Source organism: Osmerus mordax, chromosome 12 (genome assembly GCF_038355195.1).
Source record: "Osmerus mordax isolate fOsmMor3 chromosome 12, fOsmMor3.pri, whole genome shotgun sequence".
Classification (NCBI taxonomy): domain Eukaryota; kingdom Metazoa; phylum Chordata; class Actinopteri; order Osmeriformes; family Osmeridae; genus Osmerus; species Osmerus mordax.
Genome location: NC_090061.1, coordinates 10316182 through 10337267, shown reverse-complemented (window position 1 = coordinate 10337267; position 21086 = coordinate 10316182). Strand labels below are relative to the sequence as shown.

Sequence of the window (21086 nt, the reverse complement as noted above, 5' to 3'; positions counted from 1 at the left end):
GCTGTTTTACCATGCACCTTTACAGCACACTAGCATCTCACAGTGCACCCATTAGAGAGAGAGAGGTGTCCCAGCAGCTAACTAGCTAACTGTCACAGTAGGAAATGGCAGCTACAGTGAAAGCCATAGCGACAGAATGCAGCAGGACCCATTTGTTCCAGCCCTGTCTCTCCTTCCGGGCGCCCACGTCTCGCCCACCCACCATGTCCCATGTCAGGGTGCGTGTCCGACAAGGCCGGTGTATGTGTCCATTAAGCGAAGTCGGAAAAAAAGACGTGTCATTCCGGATACTGTGTGACTCCCACTCCTCGGGCTGGCTGCACTTGGAGTGCCATGGCAGCTGTCCAGCCACTGAGGACAAGGAGAAAACACACACACACATTAGTCTCTGCTGCATCGACATGGCTCACTAAGACAGACATTGAAGACATAAAGAAAAAGCACCTTAACATCAGGTGCCTTTACTCTGTGTGTGTGTGTGTGTGTGTGTGTGTGTGTGTGTGTCTGCATGTCTGTGCCTGTGTCGTTTTCACTGAGGTGTTGTGCCAACGCTGAGACTTTCCGAGTGGGTAATTGGTGCCAAACTCCTAAGATGACTCATGTCTGACATATTTCTCTCTCTTCTCTTCCTCCTTTCTTCCCCTCTCCCTCCTTCTACCTTTCGTCTGTTCACTCCATCAATGTTGCAGGTGATCAAAGCCCCTCCAGTCCAGCCTCTCGGTGGCCGGGTGCTAGCCATGGTAACACAACGTAGCTATGTGTGTGTAGTTAACCCCACCCTGCCTCCTCCTCTTCCACCGCCTCCTCCTGGCTGTCACTCCCGCTTCCCTCTCCACAGACTAATCCTGAGCTGGTCCACCACCCACAGAGATCTGCACCGAGTCATTCCTGTAGACCGTTTAGGTTCTAGAACATCCTAGGATTGAGACATCCATCACCCCATGAACTAGCCAGTCTGTTAAACCAATATTGATAAGACTTATGTTTAAATGGCGTAAATACTTGTTAGTGAAATGGTCCTTTAAACATGACTTTAGTTGAAAAAAGTGGATTGTCATCAGTCTCGGTCACTCACAAGAGGTTGTAAACACTATCGACAGCTCTGCTATCTTTATCGATAGTGCAGTTTATTTGAATTTGAGTGCCCAATAGTTGGGTATAACTCAGGAGCTATAAGCTCCACTGATGATTAGAGGCCATGAGACAGAACAGGAACTTAATATTGATCACGGCTAATTGGGATAGAGTTATACAGCAGATTGACTCATAAAGTGAACTAGCTTACTGGGAAAAATGGCTATAAAAATCCTCGGCGCCGTCTCAGTGGCTCAGTCTGGTTTCTGTGGTGTAGATCAGTTCCAGTAGATATCTAGCTGCTCCTCTTTACTTCCTGGATGTCTACAGAATGCAGGCAGAGCATGATGTCACTTCCCGTTCTCTGTTGCCTGTATTGGAAGTGTAGTGCTCGGTCCCAGGAGTGGCCCTCAGTCCTCCCAACTCACTTTGTGTGTTTGTGTTGCTCCCCCCTAGCCTTTCCAGACCTGGCATTCGTCTGGTAAATGTCAACTGTTGCACAAAGCACCAAAAATACATCCCTTTAATGGATTCTTGCCTTTGTCTGCCTTGGCCTACTTTGAAACGAGTGTGGTAGTATGTGATTTCTTCCTGCTTCCCCAGACCATGTCTCGGTGGAGTGCATGTTTTACAGAGTGTCTTTGTCTCTGTCTTTCTCTTCTCTCTGTCTCAGTCTCGTCTACGTGTGTGTGTGTGTGTGTGTGTGTGTGTGTTTCTGGGTGTGTGTGCCTTGAGCGGAAAGGAAATGGGAAATGATGGTGGGAACGCTGATTTTGATAGGGTATTTAATCCACTCTGTTTAAGAACGCATTAGGATATAAAGCGTACCAATTGTGTTCACATTAGAACGCAATCTCAGTCTGTTCCTGGAAAAGGATTGAACAAAGAGCGCCTGGCGCCGGGATTTGGGACCAAATCTGCACACCTCTAATTTTATATTGTCAACAACACATTGAAACTACAAAAAAACAATACCATGTAATATAACGGTAGGATATAAGTGCACCTTATTTTCCTTACCAAACTGAAAGATGCTTTTTCAGGCACCTCAGTGTGACTGTCTGTTCACAACCATAAAGACTGACATGTGGCGCGAGACGCTGGAAGGTTACACGGTAAGGTGTCTAGAGTGTGAAGGAAAACACCTGTGTGTGTGTGTGTGTGTGTGTCTTCTTCTTTCTGTCCCCGAGGCGACAATGTTACTCTCTCAATGTACTTCTCTGTTGCTTTGCAGCCTTATATCTGGAATGCCAGACCAGACTGTTAAATGTGCTCAATGCAGTGAATCCGCCTTTGTTTGTTCGCAATGCATGAACCTGCATTTCCACAGCTCTGCTGCACCCTGCATTTAAAACCTAGGCATTATGCGTTTGCGGAATGCATTGTTTGGCTTGTGTGTGTGTGTGTGTGCTGGTTCATTGTTGAGACGGAGCGATGTGCAGTCGTCGAGGCTTGAGAGACAGCCAAGGCTCTTCTCTGCGAGGTGACAAGATGACAAGAGGTGCTGTATGGAGTGTTGGGTAAATCCTCTTGACACCGCAGTTTCAGGGATTGTGTTGCAGATGGGATGCTGGCCCAACGGGCCTGGTGTACTCAGGAGTGTCTGGGAAATGTGTCTCATCTTGAAAAAAGGGGCTAAAGTGCAAATCTTTAGGCACTCTTCTAAGAACTTTAGTTCAAAACTTTAGTCTGTGAAAAGAAACAATTAAATTCCCCCCCCCCCCCCCCCCCCCCCCCCATGCTGACGGATGGTTTGGTGATAATGGCACAGTGAAGTCGCTGATAAGCTGGCTTCCAAGGAGGGCCGCTGCTGTTTTGCAAGCAAAGGGGGAAATTGCAGGAACTTGAGTGTCATACTTTTTTTGGGGGGGAGGGACAAAGTTATTTCTAGGTCGCATTGACGGCGAGAATGTTCCTGTGCTCGTGTCGTTTTTGTCCCTCTCACTCTTTCTTTCTCTCTCACTCTCACACTCTCTCACTCCCTTGTTTTTTGTTTGTCACCTTACGACCGATGACTGACAAGATCTCAGCACTAAGCTCCCTGGTGGAGTTGCAATAATAGCACAGACTCCATTCAATCTGTTTACACACGACTCGTCACGTCGGTTGTAATCTCACACTTTAGAGCTTGATTAACCCTCCTGTCATCGTCAAACAAGCGTCACATACCGGAGTGCATCTCAAATCCTCTGAAACCTCTTTGTTGCGTTGGAGGAGTTCATCGTGAAGCGAGAGGGGGTGGTGGGCATCATTCTTCATCCCCGACTCGGGGTTAAACTGTCCTCCGTCTCACTTCCTCCGGAGCCGGGAACAACATTACTGTGTGGCGCCAATCACAATTACAACCAATCCGGCTGCATTTCCACATCTCCGTGTCTCCACTCTGTATAGATTTTAACATAACCCAGGAGGCCATAGCCATGCGTGATGCAATTACAACAGCCAATCCTGATTCGTAAACAGACTGGATGGATTGATACGGGTTCGGAGACAGTGTTCTGCTCCCGTACAACCAGACAATGGAGGTCTGAAATTTGGATCCACCCATGGGAGCCTGTTGCCGCCTGTTTATGAGATAAACAGGAGCTCTGTTGTCTCCGCAGCAGAGAAGTGCTTGAGCTCTGAGGTTTCCGTGAAGGAGGGTACATAACAGTGTGTAGGTTTGCCCCCCCCCCCGACACCAGCCCATTATGTGGGCGAATACCCTGGGAGGTTGGCAGGAGATTGGTGGGTAGCGAACAGGGATCTTCTCCTACATCCCCGAATATCGATTTCCAGTCTGTGATGAAAGCCACAGACTCAGTAGCTCCTCCGTAGCGGCCATCCCCAAAAGGGCCATCAATCAGATTTTTCAAAGGCGGATGGAGCCAATCGTATTTATTTACTGCCTTTTCCAAAGTCGTTACGATCCCTAACCCATCCCCCCACCGTTCGACCCACCCTCCGGTATCACCTTCACCGGTCTCTCCATCAAAAGTCTGCGTCCCGTCGTCCTGGCACCTCCCCCCCCCCTCCTTCCATAAGGGCCTCTTTGACATTGACCGGAGAAGGATCTTCTTACCTCCATTAAAAAACAGAGATGCAGTGATATAACGCTTGTCAGGGTTATGGGGTTTCAGCCCAACTGTCTAATCTCTCCAGGTCTAGCCCTTAATTCACCCAGTCAGGGGAGCGAGTGGGGCCCCTCTATGTTTAATGAAGATTAAATTACCTATTTTCACTCATGCAATTTTAAAGGCAGAAAGAGGATGAATGTGCAATGAAGCAAATGAGAGAGGGAGGAGAAAGCCGGACATGGATAAAGGATTTTTTTTTTTCTCATCCTTTTTTTTCCTCATCCTTTTATTATAGCCCACATAGTGTTGTTAATGATCTCTCAATCCTTGGTGTATTACCTCTGTCTTATGTGTATGGCACACATATTGGCCATTGCATGTATGTCCGGGGAGCTTAGTCTTCAACCGTTGTGATATCTAAAGAGAAACACATTTGTTGCATTAATTAATCAGTGTCATTACGTCACCTACATGCCATACTGATCACTATTCCCCCTGCAATCAATTTGCGTACTCACTCTGCAAGTTCTTCCTTGTACAAATCTCTCTTCTGCTCCTTTTCTCTCTTTCTCGCTCACACGCAGACTCGTTCTCTCTCTCTTTCTGTCTGTCTTCCTGTTTCCACTCTTACTCTCCTCTTTCTCTGTCACACACACACACACACACACACACGCTCATCATCGTCAGATAGGAGTGCTGCTCTGGAGCAGCTCTCAGTTGACGGCTGCAGCCCCCGCCTCTCAGACACCCACCCAGCCACTTCAGGGTGTTGATAGATGTTATTCATTCGGGGCGACCCCAGGGGCCCTCCTAAAGGAAGTGGAGCTAACGTGATTTGCTTTGGGCCGTGGGACCCTGAGGCAAGCGTGCTAGGCTATGGCTCGGATGGCTTAGTAGATTGTAGATATCAATGAGAGGGGAAGAGCAGTGCTCTGTGGAGAAGGCGGCTTGAAACCTATCACCTGCTCCTGATAGATAAGGATATTCATCAACAGCCATAGGAAGAGAGGCGTATAGAGGAGAAGACTGAAGGATCAGGGGCCGACAGTCTGCGCTTTTTGATGTCCAAGGGCATATGTGCTTCAGTTCCATTGTTCCTCCCTGAGACCCCAAGGACCTGTGTCCGCAGTAAGTCATTTATCAAGACCAACTGAAAAACCATCATGGAAATACAGATGAGGGTTTTATGTACCGTTTTAGCACCCCTGTCTGCGCGACTCATCTGCCGTTTGACTTGGCCCGTACAGCCCAGAGAGAGAGGGAGAGACAGAGAGAGACAGAGAGAGACAGAGAGAAAGAGAGAGAGAGAGAGAGAGAAGACAGTAAAATAAGTCGAGTGTGACATGGGCTCCATTTTTGGAGTGTAAATCACACCTGAATACCGCCCCTCTGAGTACCACACTTTGGGGTCTCCTACCCAGCCCCTGCTGTGGAGCCAGACCCCCAGCTCACCTCGTTTTGTTTGTAACAAGAGCCCTTTACCCTTCCAGCATCTGAGTGAAAGGGTGCCTGGCCGAGAGCCTGCTTGGTACCCACTTCCCTCTCCCTCTGTCCTCGCACTGTTTGTGCTCAGCCAATGCCAGGGCCATATACGTGTGTGTGTGTGAACATCATACGCATGCACACACATTCCATCGCAGGCCACTTACCACCTACCAAAATATCTATGTCCGTCTCTCTCTCTCTCAAGAACACCCCAGACACATTGAACTCCCTTTGTCTTTTTTTGTCTCAAGCTCTGATGAAATAACTCAGTCTTTCTCATTTTTCTACTCTCTCGCCAAGCGTAGTACTGGTCTTCAACTACAGTATGTGGGCAGATATGAAAGGTCACCTTAAGTGCAAATTGTCAATACTGGATCAATCTCTGAGGGCAAATATTCTTCTGTGGCCCACGTAATTGAAGGTTTTATCTTATTTTTACCCCCGGCACATTCACACAATAGGATTGATTTGGCTCATTGCGTGATGAATTCCTAATAGACCTATAACTCTGTGTTACGTTAAAAGCAAAGGGAATAGCTGGAGATGGAGAAGCGGAGAGGCGTTGCAACAAACTAGCTTTCCCCCGGCTGAAAAATTGGCCTCATAATATTCCAATGGAATCTCCCCAGCTATCATACTTAGCTCTGAAGAATGGGAAAGTTGCCCCAGATGAATTAAAGCTTATTCATCGCCTATTAGATACGGAATGAAGGCTCTAATAATGACCGCCACTAGACTAAATAAATGCTGCTGGAATAGGATGCAGTAATGTTCCATGACAATGAGAGGCCAAAGCTGAATGTAATGTTCTCTCTGCTGTCATACCCTCATTGTTTTGTCGTTGGGTTTTTTTCCTTCTCAAAATGAGAGGTGCCCATTGGCTCAAACAGATGGTTGCCAGTCCTGTGTTTGGGTTGGAGTGTCGGCCACTATCCATGATCTTCCAGCGGCGCCACTCTGAATTAATATTTCAGTTTCCCATTTAGCAGTCTGGCTGTGTGTAATAAGGAGGTATGGAGACGGAGAGACAGGCTGGCAGGTCGGCTGTGACGGATAGAGCTAATTTCTACTGAGAGAGATCGAGGCAAATAAAGTGAGAGGGAGATAAAGAAAGAAGGGGGGATAGAGAGACAGAGAGGAAGAGAGAGAAAGTGAAAGACAGAGCAGTCCTGCTCACAAGGACACTGTTTCAATCGAAAGCTCCGTTTATGTTCTGTATTAAATACATTCTATATTATGCGTTAATGAGCAATTAATGGTGAATGGGTTTACTCTTAAAACGTTAAATGAGAATGACAGAGAAGAATTTCAGACACAGAGAATGTCTCTGCAAGCTATAAAAGTTTTGGATAACTCATGTTCTATAATTGTGATATTTACAGAACAAGCTTTCAAACAGATTTGATTTACATATTCGGTGGTGCTAATGAACAGATATCGCACCTTTTCAGAGGTGCCAGTAGAGAACTAACAATGTTTGTGTTGCTAATTTCAGGTAACCTGACTAAGCTTTCAAAGCTGAAACCTAGTTTCCTATCTTCTCTTTGTTTGTTTCCTGGAAAAAAAACACCAGAATAAAAAGAGATGTGAAACTCTAATATAAACGGCTAGTTTATATGCTATGGACGTTTTATCTTCTATAACTATAATATATGTAAAATAGAAATGTGTACTCTTATATTGATTACAAAGCCTATCATTTGACTGTTGTTTCTGAAATTATGTGCTTCAATATGGCTACTAATTGTATGTAATTAGCCAGAGCATGTGGGCCCGTAGAGCAGGGAAGTGAAAGGTATAATAACCCCTGACAGTAAGAACAGAGCAGGGCCGCACCCCGTGGCGCAGGGGCCCCTGGCAACCAGCAGAGGTGGCTCCCATCACATAGGCACATCTGATAACAGCATTCTATAACAGTATTCTTAGACCAGTCAGGTTTTGAAAACTCTTAATTTTTTTTTGTAGAGATATTATTTTTATATATAAACCAAAAAAATCATGATAAGTGGCGAGTTTTTGATAGGGTAGACTGAGCCCTATAGCACCCCTGGTGGAGCGATCGGTTTGTTATTTTTCTAAACCAGCAACCAGCGACTCCCATAGCAACATTGTCTCGATGGATTAAATATTTATAAACATATTTACAGACAAATGAGTCTTTGGAAATATGGTTGCATCTGTGTGTGTCAGTACATACCTAGCAGCTTGTGTGTGTGTGTGTGTGTGTGTGTGTCAGAGCAGGGAGGCAGTTATGAGTCTTGTCAGACTCGTGGCTTTCAATGGCCTGACAGCATCCTCAACCATATAGAACAGAAGAGTGCATTACTGCTGCAGGAGAGCAGGGTCATTCTAGGGGAAAGTAGACGAGATACTAAGATGAAAACCCAGATCAAGAGGAAAATAGAAAGCAATAGAGGGAGAGCGAGAGAACCTCATCCCATTATGTATTACAACATTATCTGCATCACTCCCTTTATCCCTGTCTTTCTCTCCCTCCCTCCATCCCCTGTGCTCTGTTCTGTCTGAAGGGAATAGTGTGTGTAATCAGCAGGAATCTTCCTGCACTGCCTCGCTCAGGCACTCCTCCTCCAGTCAGGCGTGATTGTGCCTGACATGGCTCTGTCACTAATGCTGACGGATGCCCATTTGCCAGGCCTCTCACATTTATTTATTTATCTGTTTATTTGCGTCAAGTTTATTTATTGATGGGGCTCGAGGATGCAACGGCAAATTTCCATTTGCCTGTAGAGAAGGGAAAAAACGGCGGTGGCGGGAGGGTCTAAGAGCGTGCAACGTTTGCACTCTGTTGAACGACAGCGTTGAAGAAGGAGGAGCATTTTACCTTTTCATTTAGATTCCAGCAGTCCAAATACCTATTCCTTTCTGGTAATGGAAAAGCGATATGGCCCATTTAGTTACTTAGTACTAATCCCCCTAGTCTCTCTCCCCCCTCTCCTTTCTTTTGACTTATAGCTGGTTGGTTTCTGGGGGATTTGAGCAGCGTGAGATCTCTGCCAGGCCTGGGTAATTGTACAGAGCTTTTTCAAAGTACGCATTCACACACACACATATACACACTCACACGCTACCACACAAGCTGTCAACACACGTAGGCTACAAAATGTTGCGCTCCTTCATACATGAAGCGTTTTAGCCTTTAATTCTCATCGGAGGTAGGTTATCACAGTCACTGAAACATTTATGTTAGGATAACTTTAGTTACTGTCTGATTGTAGCTTAAAAAAATACATAAAATCATGTTGTCTTCGAATCTGTATGACGAGGAACGGTGATGCAATTAGTTGGGAACTCATGTAACCCTAATTGCTGTTTATTTACACAATGGCATATTTGTTGTTCTAAGCTACCGGGGAGCAGCTCTGCTTAATTACCCACCAGTGTACAATTTGAGGTCGTTAGCCTTCAAAGCCAATATCACTAGCAAAGGTCTGGCCAGAGGAAATTATGCCTCTCACCCATCGGTCTGAGGGTCGAGCTAAACAACCTTTCCCGCATCTCTCTGATCAGCATACAAACACGAGCCACCCACAGAGCAGGGTGTCACCCACATGCTAACAACAGCCTTCATCTCCCTCCCAGAGTCAATATTCAGACAGGCCCATGTTTGGTCCCAGAAGAGATTGACGTAATGGAGGAGACTGTCAGAGACAGCTAGGGGGAACCGCCAGCTGGGCGGAGTGAGAGGACAGGAGGTGGAGATCCTGGGTTGGATGGAGCAGCTCATGTCGTGGTGTGCGTCGACGAGGCTTGGCAAAAGGGGGCGGCCGTGAACCGCGCTGAGCGGCCAAGTGGCGTTAACACCCGGATCCCCGAGCCAGCTCCATCCTGTCTCCTCCCAGGTCTCTCCACCAGGGGTTGATTGGCACTCAGACCCTGTAGATTCAGGAACCCTATCCAGCTGGTTTAGCAACTTTATTTGAAATCATTAGAACATTTCACTGTGTTGAGCTGGAATATATAAACAAGAAGAAAACAGAGCAGCTCTTGGTATTCATGAATTCCATAAATTACAATGTTGCTCCCTTCCATGAGATGAGGAACATCAGGGTTTAAAAATAGACGGTGCACCACAACACAGCGCCTCCTGCCTCCACATGTAGCCGATTAGGGGGAAAGATAGTTTGATATTTGGTGGTTGGAAGTTAGTGATTTGTCACTCTTTAAGTGTCTGTGTGTGTATGTGAGATTGGTGTGTGCTCGGTGATCACCCACTAACATCCGGTGTGTGCGTAGTCAGATGGGCTGGGAGGAGAGAATGCCATGGCTGGGCACTGGGGCTTGGATAAGACTGGCTCGATCAATGGGAGGCCAGTGGAGTTGGCTAAGTAACCCCAAAGCCCCGAGGGCAGCTCTAAGTAAAGGATGAGGCTGCACACTGCATTACCTCAAGTAGAGGGGACAGTGTCTCTCTCCCTCCATATGAGCTTCCTCAGCCGGGTTAGGTCACTGTTGCCCCCAGGCCAACTGCAATGGACCAGGAGGCCGTGTGTGTGTGTGTGTGTGTGTGTGTGTGGATTTGTAAAAGACAGAGAAAGAGGGAGAGTGTGTGTGTGTGTTTGTAAAAGAGATGGGAGTGTTTGTGTGTGTGTGCATGCGTGTATGTGTGTGTGTGTGTGTGTGTGTAAGTCTGTCCTCCACTGGCTGTCTGGGGTATGACACGGACTGTATGTCCACACACGAGTCACACAGGAAATCAGCACATCTTGAAAGAGAACATGGAGGACAGTCACATTCGGCTAATTAAAATGTGCGTTATGCTTGGTATCAAAGCTTCAAGTCTTTTGGTAGATTTATTACTGTGCATTTGTATATGGGAAAATGCCAGCTTTATTTTTAATTAGTGTAAAATATTGTAAAAATCATTCATGGCATTGGTTGTAAAACTCCACTTTAACCGCCAGTGATTTCTGTTTGTGTGTGGGTGTCTTCACCAGTGTGTTGACAGTCTGGGGAGGCTGCTGTCTGAGGATATATTTCCTTATGTCTATGGTCAAACTTTTATAAGAGTCAATAGAGCTGATGAAACAGTCTCTTTACTAAATCTGGTTGGTAAGAGGCAAGATGGACACGGCATATAAATCCAGAGAATTGTTATAGGGTGGGGTAGTTCATAGGCCTCTCTCTTTCTATCTCAATGCCTTTCTCTCTGTCTACTGTATCTCTCTGTTTCTCTCTTTCTCTGCTGCATCCCTCCCTCCTCTCTGTGGTTTGGTTTAATGTGTCTCATGTATGTCTCAGTAAAGAGCATCAACAGTATGTTTCCTTTTCTCCCTCCATCTCCCCCCCTCTCTCTCTCTGTCTCTCTCTCTCTCTACCTTATTCCAACGTCTTCTACATGCCTCCCTCATGTCTTTTGTCTTTGTCCAGCTCACTAATCCTCTGTCCCTCCCAGCAGAATGATCACTCCAGGTCCCCTGGTTGGCGCCATGTGGTGCTCTCCCCTCCAGCCTTATCCATTTATGGACTTTCCCCTTTTGTGGTGCACCATATTCTTACAGCCGGTAATGGCCTCAACACTGCCACTTAAACTGTGCTGGCTTGCACAGCCCTGTGCATTTGGGCTGTAATATAAGATGTTGTCATTAGGCCAATGCTCCGTCTCTCTCTCTCATGTCCATTACATTAATTACTACACATCTCTGCCAATCCTGTGCCCCTCTGTATTCTGTTACAACGTGCTGGGCCTTCTCCCACCTGGCCCATTTAAGTATGACACTCAATCACACTGCCGGTAAGGTGAGAGAGCGATTGGAAAAAGCTTAGCTTTGAAAACTGAGACTTAAATGTGAAATGTGTTCATGTATAAATAAAATGGTACCTAGTTTATTTATGTATCACTATTTGCGTGTATGCCAATTAAAAATAAGATATTGGATCTAATAAATTGAAGCCAAGTGCCCTCTACCCCAAACCATCTCGATGTTGTCAGTCATCTCCCCTCATAATAGGGAAGCAGACCGCTACAATAATTGCTTTGATGGTCCAGCCTGAACAAATCACTTCTGGGCATGAAAAGAGGCCTCAGAGATGGCAGCCAGAGAGAAAAGGTGGGAATGAATTAAAGCACTTTGCGTTCCTCTGGGGCATGTGGCCCAGATTTTTCTTCAAAGAAAAATATAGGGGAGAGAGAGGAAGAGGAAAAAATGCTTCTTTTCTTTGCTTAGGAATAAATGTAGCAACAAATGCAGCATTACACATTCCCTCCCCATCAGTTGAGAATGGGGGTCCATTCAAGACTGGGGACAATGGCAAGGACATAGTTAACTGGCAGGTGGAGAAAAGAGGATTTCACTGGAAATAATCTGATTTTGAACCGGCTCCCATCCATGGGAGTACCTCTGGCCAGCCCTTTGTGAATGAACAAAAGTTTGGCCCTTTAGAGGGAAGCCTTTGAATGTTTTAGGAGTTTGGTGAATGGGCCCAGTGGATGTCCCAGGGCACTGTGTGCCAGGACCCTGGACAGGCAGGCCTTGGCCTGGGATTAGCCTGACCCCCCCTGAGCCTCTGCTGGGCAGGACAATATCAGAGGCTGAACCTTCCTCCCCCAGACCATTGTTCAAACCTGGGCCTATCAGCAGCTTGAGAGTGCTTTCCAGGGGAGGGGCACATTAAAACAAATACAAGTATCTGGTAGACCGCTGCAAATAGCTGAGCTCTGAAGGAGATAAAGCAGGACTGAGCAACAGAATGACCTGGATCAGACCAGATCTCCATGACCTGGAGAAGCTCTCATACGGATCGTCAATAATGTTCTCCATTGTTTTGCAACAATATTGTAAAAATAGCAAAAATAATGGCAAACAATGGTTTTGGTTTTCAAAACAAGTTATTGTGCAGTGTTCTGTGTTGTGGGTTGGAGAGACAATAACAAGGTTTCCTTCTTGCGCCAGTTGATAAATCTGATCGATCTGTTGAGAAAAGTTTTCACGTAGTAAAATAGTCTTTCTAGAACAATATGTCCAAGTTCAGTGAATAGTTGTTTAGCCCAGTCCAGTCTTTCAGACAGGTATTTGTGTTTGAGTGGTGAGAGATGGTGGAAAAGCAGGTTGTGGATGAACTGGTGAGAGGCTTGGTAGAGATGGATGGATAGGTGAGTGGGTGGATGTATGGATGGAGAGCGCAGACTTGGGCTGGTGTTTTGTGCACTGGGAGTGACTCTATAAAAGCAGAGCACATGACCTCTTCATTACAGCTGCCCATGCTCCATAGAGACGCCTATCATCAATCCTGACTGGTGCACAAAGATGTGGGGACTGTGCACGACTGGGCCCCCTCATCCCTCCCAACCCCACCCCAAACTATGGCTGGCATCTCTACCCTCTCGCCTTCCCATAGGCCGCGATTGTTTCCCAGGCAAGAAGGGGCCCTCCCCTCTTTAGTTATGGCCCTGGTCCCAATAACAACCCCCCTCCACACACACACACACACACACACCTTCATTCTTCATTGGCAAACCCCCACTCCCATCTCATCCCAAATACCTCCTATACCCCCTCCCCTTCTCAGACCTCACCCTTTCTGTCGGGTATGTTTTTGTGTGTGCTTGACAGTGCATTACCATTCTTTGGAGGTGCAGGTGCAGCCTGCGTTGCCGCCTTCTTGGAGAGGGAAATGGAATCATTGGGCCAGATAAATGCAGAAAGTCCATTTCATAGAAGTCAAGCGGATAACAAATATTACTTTTACTGGGAAAGGGGACAGTGGGGAATCATTTTTACATGGGAGGGGGTACAAAAGCTGCCTATCAAGTGTTTGGGTTTGACCGCAAATAAAGTGTAAAAAACCCTGGTGGATGAGTGTTTTTTCCCATCCAAAGGGAAGCACTGACAGAACTCAACATCAAGGCCCATTTTCTCCTCAGAGTTACGTTTTTAATGTCTATCTCAGCTGCCAATCTTACATCTTGCCACAAGGGTGAGCGGCCTTTCATTACTTTTATCATTAAGTGCGGCTCTTGTCGTTGAAAGTGTAGTTTTTCTCATCAAATCCCAGACAAACCAATCAGACCGACTCCATGGTTTACATACAAAGAAGCCCTGGTGCTCTAACCTAGATTCCCTCACAACAAGGACAGGGAGCCCTGCAGACTGCCTAATGAGGCCGCCTCTCCAGCCTGCTAGGTGTCGAGGCGTAACACAGGGTCTGGAACCACCGAGCCTTCTGTGTGTTTCAGGTAACTGTCTGAGACTCGGCCTTTTCTACATCCATAATTAAGTTCCCTTCTCCATAATTCAGACACGTGTTCCCCATGGTTGGCTGGCGTGGCGTGGCGGTGCAGTGGTCCAGCAGACTCCATAGCGTCCGCTTCCATACGGGCCCCCATGTGTTCCTGTCAGAGTCTCTCTTGCAGAGGTACAGACCCGGTGGGCTGTGTTACCCCACTCGAGACATGGCTACTCCTCTCCACTGTGAAAATGTAAACCGGGGGTTTTCTGGTCAAGTACATAGCCTGTTCACCACACTGTCGAGATGTGCCGCCGATTCTTTTTCTTGTCTTGAGCAGAATGCCAGACTGCCTCGGGGCAGGAGAGAGGGAGAGGGCGGGAAAGAAAATGGAAGGAGTGAGACGAGAGAGGGGATGGAGAATCTGTGTGTGTCAGGTGATGCAGAAAGGTCAAGGAGAGAAAAAGCAAGCGAGAGAGAGATAGTCTCTCTGACTTGTACAGGGGATGGGCTCCTTTTTTCTAAAGCACCACTGACCAATAACATGTCCAGCCTTGAAGGAGGATCCATTTTTCAATCCTCGTACGGCCATTTTAGTCAGCCCACATCCTTGTCTCAAATTGAATGGTTCTCTGTGACTGTGAGCAGCTCCGGCTGGATGGAGCAGTGTGCCTGGTACTGTGGTCCACCTCAGAGCCTGGGACTGGATGGAGCAGTGTGCCTGGTACTGTGGTCCACCTCAGAGCCTGGGACTGGATGGAGCAGTGTGCCTGGTACTGTGGTCCACCTCAGAGCCTGGGGCTGGATGGAGCAGTGTGCCTGGTACTGTGGTCCACCTCAGAGCCTGGGGCTGGATGGAGCAGTGTGCCTGGTACTGTGGTCCACCTCAGAGCCTGGGGCTGCCGTCCAGACCCACCTGCGGATCTCTCACTCCCATCCATCATTGACAATGCAGTTCAGGTCTGCAGTACCAGCTTACTTAATGGTCAGGTTTTAGACTGTGAGTACACAAGAAGCCCTCTGGCTTTCGGCAGTGTGTCGGGAAGGGGGGTGTGGGAGGTTCAGGGTGTGTGTGCACGCACTTATAGTTGAGAAGGATTGCCTGTATGTTTGTGCATGAGTAAGCTGTGAAACAGGCCCCTCATACCGAATCCTCTTCTGTGCTCTCTGGTTAGCGACGCTGAAGATTACATTTCAGCCTTGTCTTGGATGTAAGACGATTATATGATGGCATACTCTATCACCCTGTCTGCACCCCATATGCTGTACTGCATATAGCCCACCTGGCAAAGCTACACATTTTCCAAGCAGTTCATTCTTCAAAAGGCTGCCTTTCTCTGGATAGCATCTTTTTTATTATTTTGAGTCAGCACAATCTTTCTGTGCAGCCATGATTGATCACAAATATTACACGGGAGGCTTCTGACTTGTTGCCGAGATCTACAAACACAGTAGAAAGGATGGGTCTTTTGAACTGTAGAAAATGCACAGAGTACATCAAGTCATACGTGTTGCGAAAGGTAGGCATGAATTTATCCACTGTTTGAATACAGTTCTTTTTTCTTCATATCCCTTTGATTCAAGTAGACTGTCCTTACTAGCCATGAAGAGTAGCAGGTCAAATGAAGTTTACTGTGAGAGGTTGTTTTTGAAGCTAAATAAACCCAGTATATTTGTGTAAACCTAATACCTATAGAGTAAAATGTATATATCTACCTTACCTGCTACCAGAAAACTGGTGGACAGGCCAACATACTCAAAGGACATTGACCTCCCATGATGCACCGGGGCACCGGTCTACCTACTTCCTGTAGCGGAGGAAGCTTCCAAGTTTTTCCTGCATAATTGAATCCTGCACCTCTTCTATTTTAGGTCAAGTCATTTGCATGGGACGTGTTTAGGGGAAGGTTATAAAGCACTCTGGATTCAGATGCAAATGTGGTGGTTATCAGCAGCCTGGACCACATGAATAATGGGATGTACAAAACACACGGCCCACCAGAGGAAATGAAAGAGCGCCTCTTTTCTGGTCCGCTGATTTCATTATAGACACTATTATTGGCTTAGAATGGCAACATCTATTATCTGAAGTCAGAATATGACCATTTTATTAGACAGGGGACAGTCTTGCTTATTAACAGCAAAGCTCATCAAATAAGCACCAATGCCCCAGATAGAGCGGCAGCATCTCGGAGCTAAGTGCGAGTGTGCACTCTCAGACAAACATGGTGATGGTCCTGATGGAGTAAAGAAACTCTCGAAGCGAAGCCTAAGAGGCTGTGCTATTATACTGCATGATGATCTCACAGGCTTAACTGACATACAGGAACCCGTTCCAGATAGGCCTGACCCCGAGCCTGGAGCGTAGCATGTCTGTGTATGGTGGGAGCTTTGTAGTGTCCTCAAGGTCAGGGGCTTTAAGTAGCTCTTATTTCTGTACAGTGGGTAGACATTTCCATCCATCTACAAATCCCTGTCTTCTCCCCTTGACTTCCGACGCTGTTGTTTCCTCACCGATCACACCCTGTTTCGCCCACGCACGGGGTCAACCGGCGTGGTACGTTTTTTATTGTTGCCGTGTTCCTTCATGTCCGTGCAGAGGAAACTACCTCCACTGCCTGACGGGATCCCAACTGACAAGGCTTCCTGTTGAACTTGCTGCAAAGTGGAGCAGTTGTACAGCTACACTAAGAATAGAGAGGGGGAGGAGGACAACTCCAAGGAAGTTGAAGCCTCCGTGTCTATGAGGTGTTGCTGTGGCGTAGGAGAGGGTGCGAGGGAGTCTTCTCTCTCCACCCCTGGCTCCTATTCCCAACTGAATTCTGATCAGCCGTCGTCAAGTCTTCATGTTCTGGCAGTATCATGTGTCTTGTGTGTTAACCCTTCAGTCCTTTAGGAGGCTAGGAGCTGTTTCCATACACACAGTTTGTTTCCTTGGCAGCAATTTACTGCATGCTCCATCCTTTATGTCCTCCAGTCCTCTGTCTTGTATAGTGGTATATAACCTCTAGAACATTGCATATTAACTGTAAATGATGCAGCTACTACTTCAGCTGACAAACTGAAGTGTATTTTCTTTGGAGGAGAGGTATGGTGGAAATGTGTAATATTCCCACTGCCACTGCTATCTAGCCTTGGACACAGGGCTGGTGTTCATCCAGTCCTCAAATAGCACACACATCTCTCATATTACACAGACTGCATGAAGTGTGGAGTTTTCCTCCTCTGAAAATCTCTATCGGTCACAGTCAGATAGTGCCAGAAACTAAACGTACCTGAGATCTCTGTGCTCATGTCGGGCTGGCGCTTCAGCACCGCTGGCATGCATTCACTCACGCCCTTTGAGAGGCATTTTTTCAAATTTCCCATATAATAAACAAAGGTAGGGTAAGGTCACTCACAACCTTATTACTTCCTCTTCACCCCAAACTGCCTAAACTGCCAAATCCACTTAATTAGAACAACTGTAATCTAATCCTAAATGACCCTACACTGATTTGTATCTGGTAAAAAAAGGGAGAAAAAAATGAATAAGCCGGCAAGGTGGCAAGTATCAAAGTGGATAACAATATCTTTGCCTGCCGCAGTCGAGGGGAGACACTTTTATCGGGCGTCGGCGCGCGTGTTGTGAAGTTAAGCAAATCGGTTCTGCTTTCAATGAAGTGCAACGTTCTTTGCGTTTGTTATAAAGGGTTCACAGTGGCTCTTGGCAGCGGAGTAGACATATCCTTTTCTCCTCAAAAATCTGGCTTTGGTGAGATTATGTCTATTTCTATTCCGGGGCTTGGTGTGCTGGGGCTCGATTCGCCAGGCCCTTCACCTCTGCAGCTTAGCCTTAATCTGCATTTAACCGAGGCCCCGGAAAAGACAGCCGTGATTATCGCCTACTTTTTATACCAACAAGCCTTTATTTATTAATTTTGTTTTAATGTGTTTTTCCTCCCTTTCTAATGTGTCATTTGGAAGACGGAGTCGGAGGTTAGGCTTTTTTTTAAGAGGATAAACAAATAATTTGAGAGCAGTTTGGAGGAACAACAAAACAGCTTTTTTTCTATTTTTTTTTATGAGAGAATTACCCTATTGGCTGTGTTGTTGCTGATGGGTTGTCAGCGAGTCTTTTGATGTCTGGGTTGGCTATAGGGCCATGTTGGAGTTCAGCAGTCATGTCTGGGTGCTCTCCAAACCCCCTGCACTTTCTCCAGCACAGTCTGTAGCTTCCAGGAGATAAGCCACACTTCTGGTGGCTGCACCGGCATTCTCACTTCCTCTGTCATTTCCTGTGACATACTGGAAACATTGAGTTCACCCCCCCCCCTCCCTTCTTCACACACACAGAGTGCGCGTGCCACCAGGCCCTCCTCTCCAGCTTCAACCCCATATGTGAAGCCGTGATTGGATGAATACGTTCTGCCATCCCATATGGTCTCCTGTCCTGCTGTATCTGATCAGAGTAGTGACTGAAGGAGCCCAGACGTCGAAGCGGGTTTGTTCTGCCCTGCGCCTGTCACGCTCTGCTGTCACACCCGTCCAGCCAGCCAGCCAGACGTGGGCCCTCCTCACCTTCCCCCCTCGCTCTCGCTCTCTCGCTCTTCTCCTCTCTCTCCGTTCACTCTGTATGGCTCTCTCTCTGTCCCCATCCCTCTCGTCACTCCCCCTTTTCTCTCTCTCAACACTTTCTTGACACCCCCACCTTCTCTCTCTCTCTTTCTCTCTCCCTCTCTAATCCCCCCTTCCTCTCTCCCCCTTCTTAGCCTCTCAGCCGGTATAAACGGCAGCCCTCTCCCCAGACCCGTTCCTTCCTCCATAATCACCGCCAACACTACTGTCATTTATAAACTTTTAATACCAGCTCCGCGGGGTAATGGCTAATTTCTCCCGGCACATGGCTCTTCATTAAAAGTTGATTTTCTGTCAGAATGGATCCCTATCAAATTAGCCACAGCCACTTGAACGTCTGTGGGTTCTCTCTTCATGTGTTTATTCAAGTCATTCTATCCGGAGTGCCAGTTCTATTTTTAATCAGGGAAGCTGCCCTTGTGTTGGCTCCAGCAGCCTGGTATGACTTTATCTGTGTCTCCATCTCATGTTCTCTCTTTGTCTCTCTCTGTCTCTGTCTCTCTGCCTCTGTCGCTCCTTCTGAGTCTTTCCGTTTCTTTCTTTCTTTCTCTCGGTCTCTCTTTCTTTTCCCCTCTCTCACTTTCTCCTGCTCTGTCCATCTCTTTCTCTCTCTCCTTGTGTCTCATTTGTGTTCTCATGCAGTTTGTGGCACTCATACACAGTCCTGTTCCCTGGCTGAATTGATTGATGGCAGGGGGATAAAGTGCAAGAGAGCCTGGTGAGATCCATCAATTTGGGGCTGGAGTGTGTGTGATGGCCAGAGACAGGAGGCTGCTCTGGAGGTACTTAGGTGCTGCTTATCTGGTTCAATATCAGGGAAAATCGATGTATATCCTACAGGTGCATTGGTGCACACACTCGTACAGGATAGTATGTGCAATGGGCAGAAAAGAATACACTGATGCCCTTCTATCCAGCACTGCCTTCACTGCTGCTTACCAATAACAAGGGGGGTGAAAGGCTTTTCATGTTCCTTGCATTCTTCTCCCCGCTTCTCCATCCCTCTTTCGCTCGCTCCGTCCCTTCCTTCTCTGGTTTTCTTGCTTTTATTTATGTTCCTTTCCTCTTCAGTATTATTTCTCTGGAAAGTAAAATCAATACGCTCTCCTTTCCCCGTGCGCTGAAAGCGGCAAGAACTGACAAAGGAGAGAGGTATTCATGTTCATAACTCTGCCCTTGTTTTTTTTTGCGTATGTGTGTGCTTGAAAACTAATTATCTACCTTTGTCATGTCACCGATAGAGCTGGTGGGCTCTGGGAGTGGCTGACACAGATGTTTGTACCTAATCGCCTGCTGCCGTCCTCGCTGCGATACAAGCAGTAGTTGTAGCTGTTGCAACGTTAGCATCCCCAGCCCTGGTAGCTAGGCTAGTCTGTCATTAGCTGTATCATTACACAGAGCGGTGGAGGATGCTTGCCAAGTCCCTGCCTTCTTAATGGGAGCCTGGCCAAGTGCTCCAGAGGCTGGGGAGGTCATTCAGGGCACTGGCCTCACCCTCCTCTCCTCCAAGGATGTGATGAGATTACTCTCTCCTCAGACCTCTGGGGCATCTGCAGGCTTGTGTGTGTATGTGTATGTGTGTGTGTGTTTTGCATACACAAGTGTGGCCGTGGTGGTTATCCTTGCCAGCTGGTTGCGGTGTACAGTAAGATGGACGTGGTCTTTTAATGAATTGATTTGATGCATGGAACACGAGGCCAACAAAAACAAACCCCACAGCCCAGGAGTACCGCAGAGAGCAGGAACTCAGGGCTCTTGTAAGCCTATCACCTTGGGTTTCCTGAGATGATTATGTGAGGTGAGACGACATAACACGCTACTTCCTGAGTTCTCCACTTCCCAGCGCGCCGACAGTGTGTTTCAGGCTCGGATTCAAGGCTTTTAATTCATTAGGTAGTGTGTGGGGGAAATAGGCACGGCTGTCTCTCTGGAGCAAATGACAGCGTGGATATGGGAATTAGCCAGTGCAAATCCCCACAAAGCTACAGGGGGAGGGGGCGGAGTGGATGAGGTGAGGCCTGCCAACATCATGACATTTCCCCCCAGTAATAATAAACAGGTTTTAATTTTCTGTGAAGAGCATCTGGTGCAGATTGGACGTAGTTTCACTTCAACATAAAACCAGATATCGTGTTGTTTCCTACTCCCTGGGGAGGGAAAATGATGTCAAGTCGTGAGATGTGATGTAGCTTGTTTAGATGAAGGGGTGTGTGGATGCCCTCAGTATGCCAGGGAAAGCTTGGGGAGTGTGTGTGTAATTGGCGTATTCAAATAGGTTTCTGCTTGTGTGTCTTTGAATCCAATAATTGACGCTATTTTCACGCATGATAACTACGTTGTGTCTATGTGTATACATACATTCGTCTGTCCACTGTACGTGTTTGTATGTACAGTGTGTCTAGGTGTGTGTGTGTGTGTGTGTGATGCAGGTGTCTTCTGAGGCCACTGAGGAGGAGTATGTTAAGCAGCGGACCAGCCGGTCCAGCAGATGTTCCTAATCCCAGTAGACTAGTCACAGGAAGACCTTTACTCCTCTTCCTACAGTGCTCGCACACACACACACAGGAAGGTGTACTACCCTGGATTAGCATCTTCTCACTCTGTTAGACTCTATGACACACACTCAAAGTTTTCTCATTTGGTTGTGGCATGGAAGGTCCAGTCTGCCAG

At 47.1% G+C, this 21086-nt stretch overlaps 1 protein-coding gene across 1 annotated transcript in view; it reads left to right on the top strand.

Moving 5' to 3' along the window:
- Positions 1-21086, top strand: part of diaph2 (diaphanous-related formin 2) — a 360351-nt gene that overhangs the window by 323330 nt on the left and 15935 nt on the right. Inside the window, exon 30 of the mRNA XM_067247259.1 lies at positions 690-740. Within this exon, the coding sequence (XP_067103360.1) occupies positions 690-740 (51 nt within the window). The remainder of the gene's footprint in view (positions 1-689; positions 741-21086) is intronic.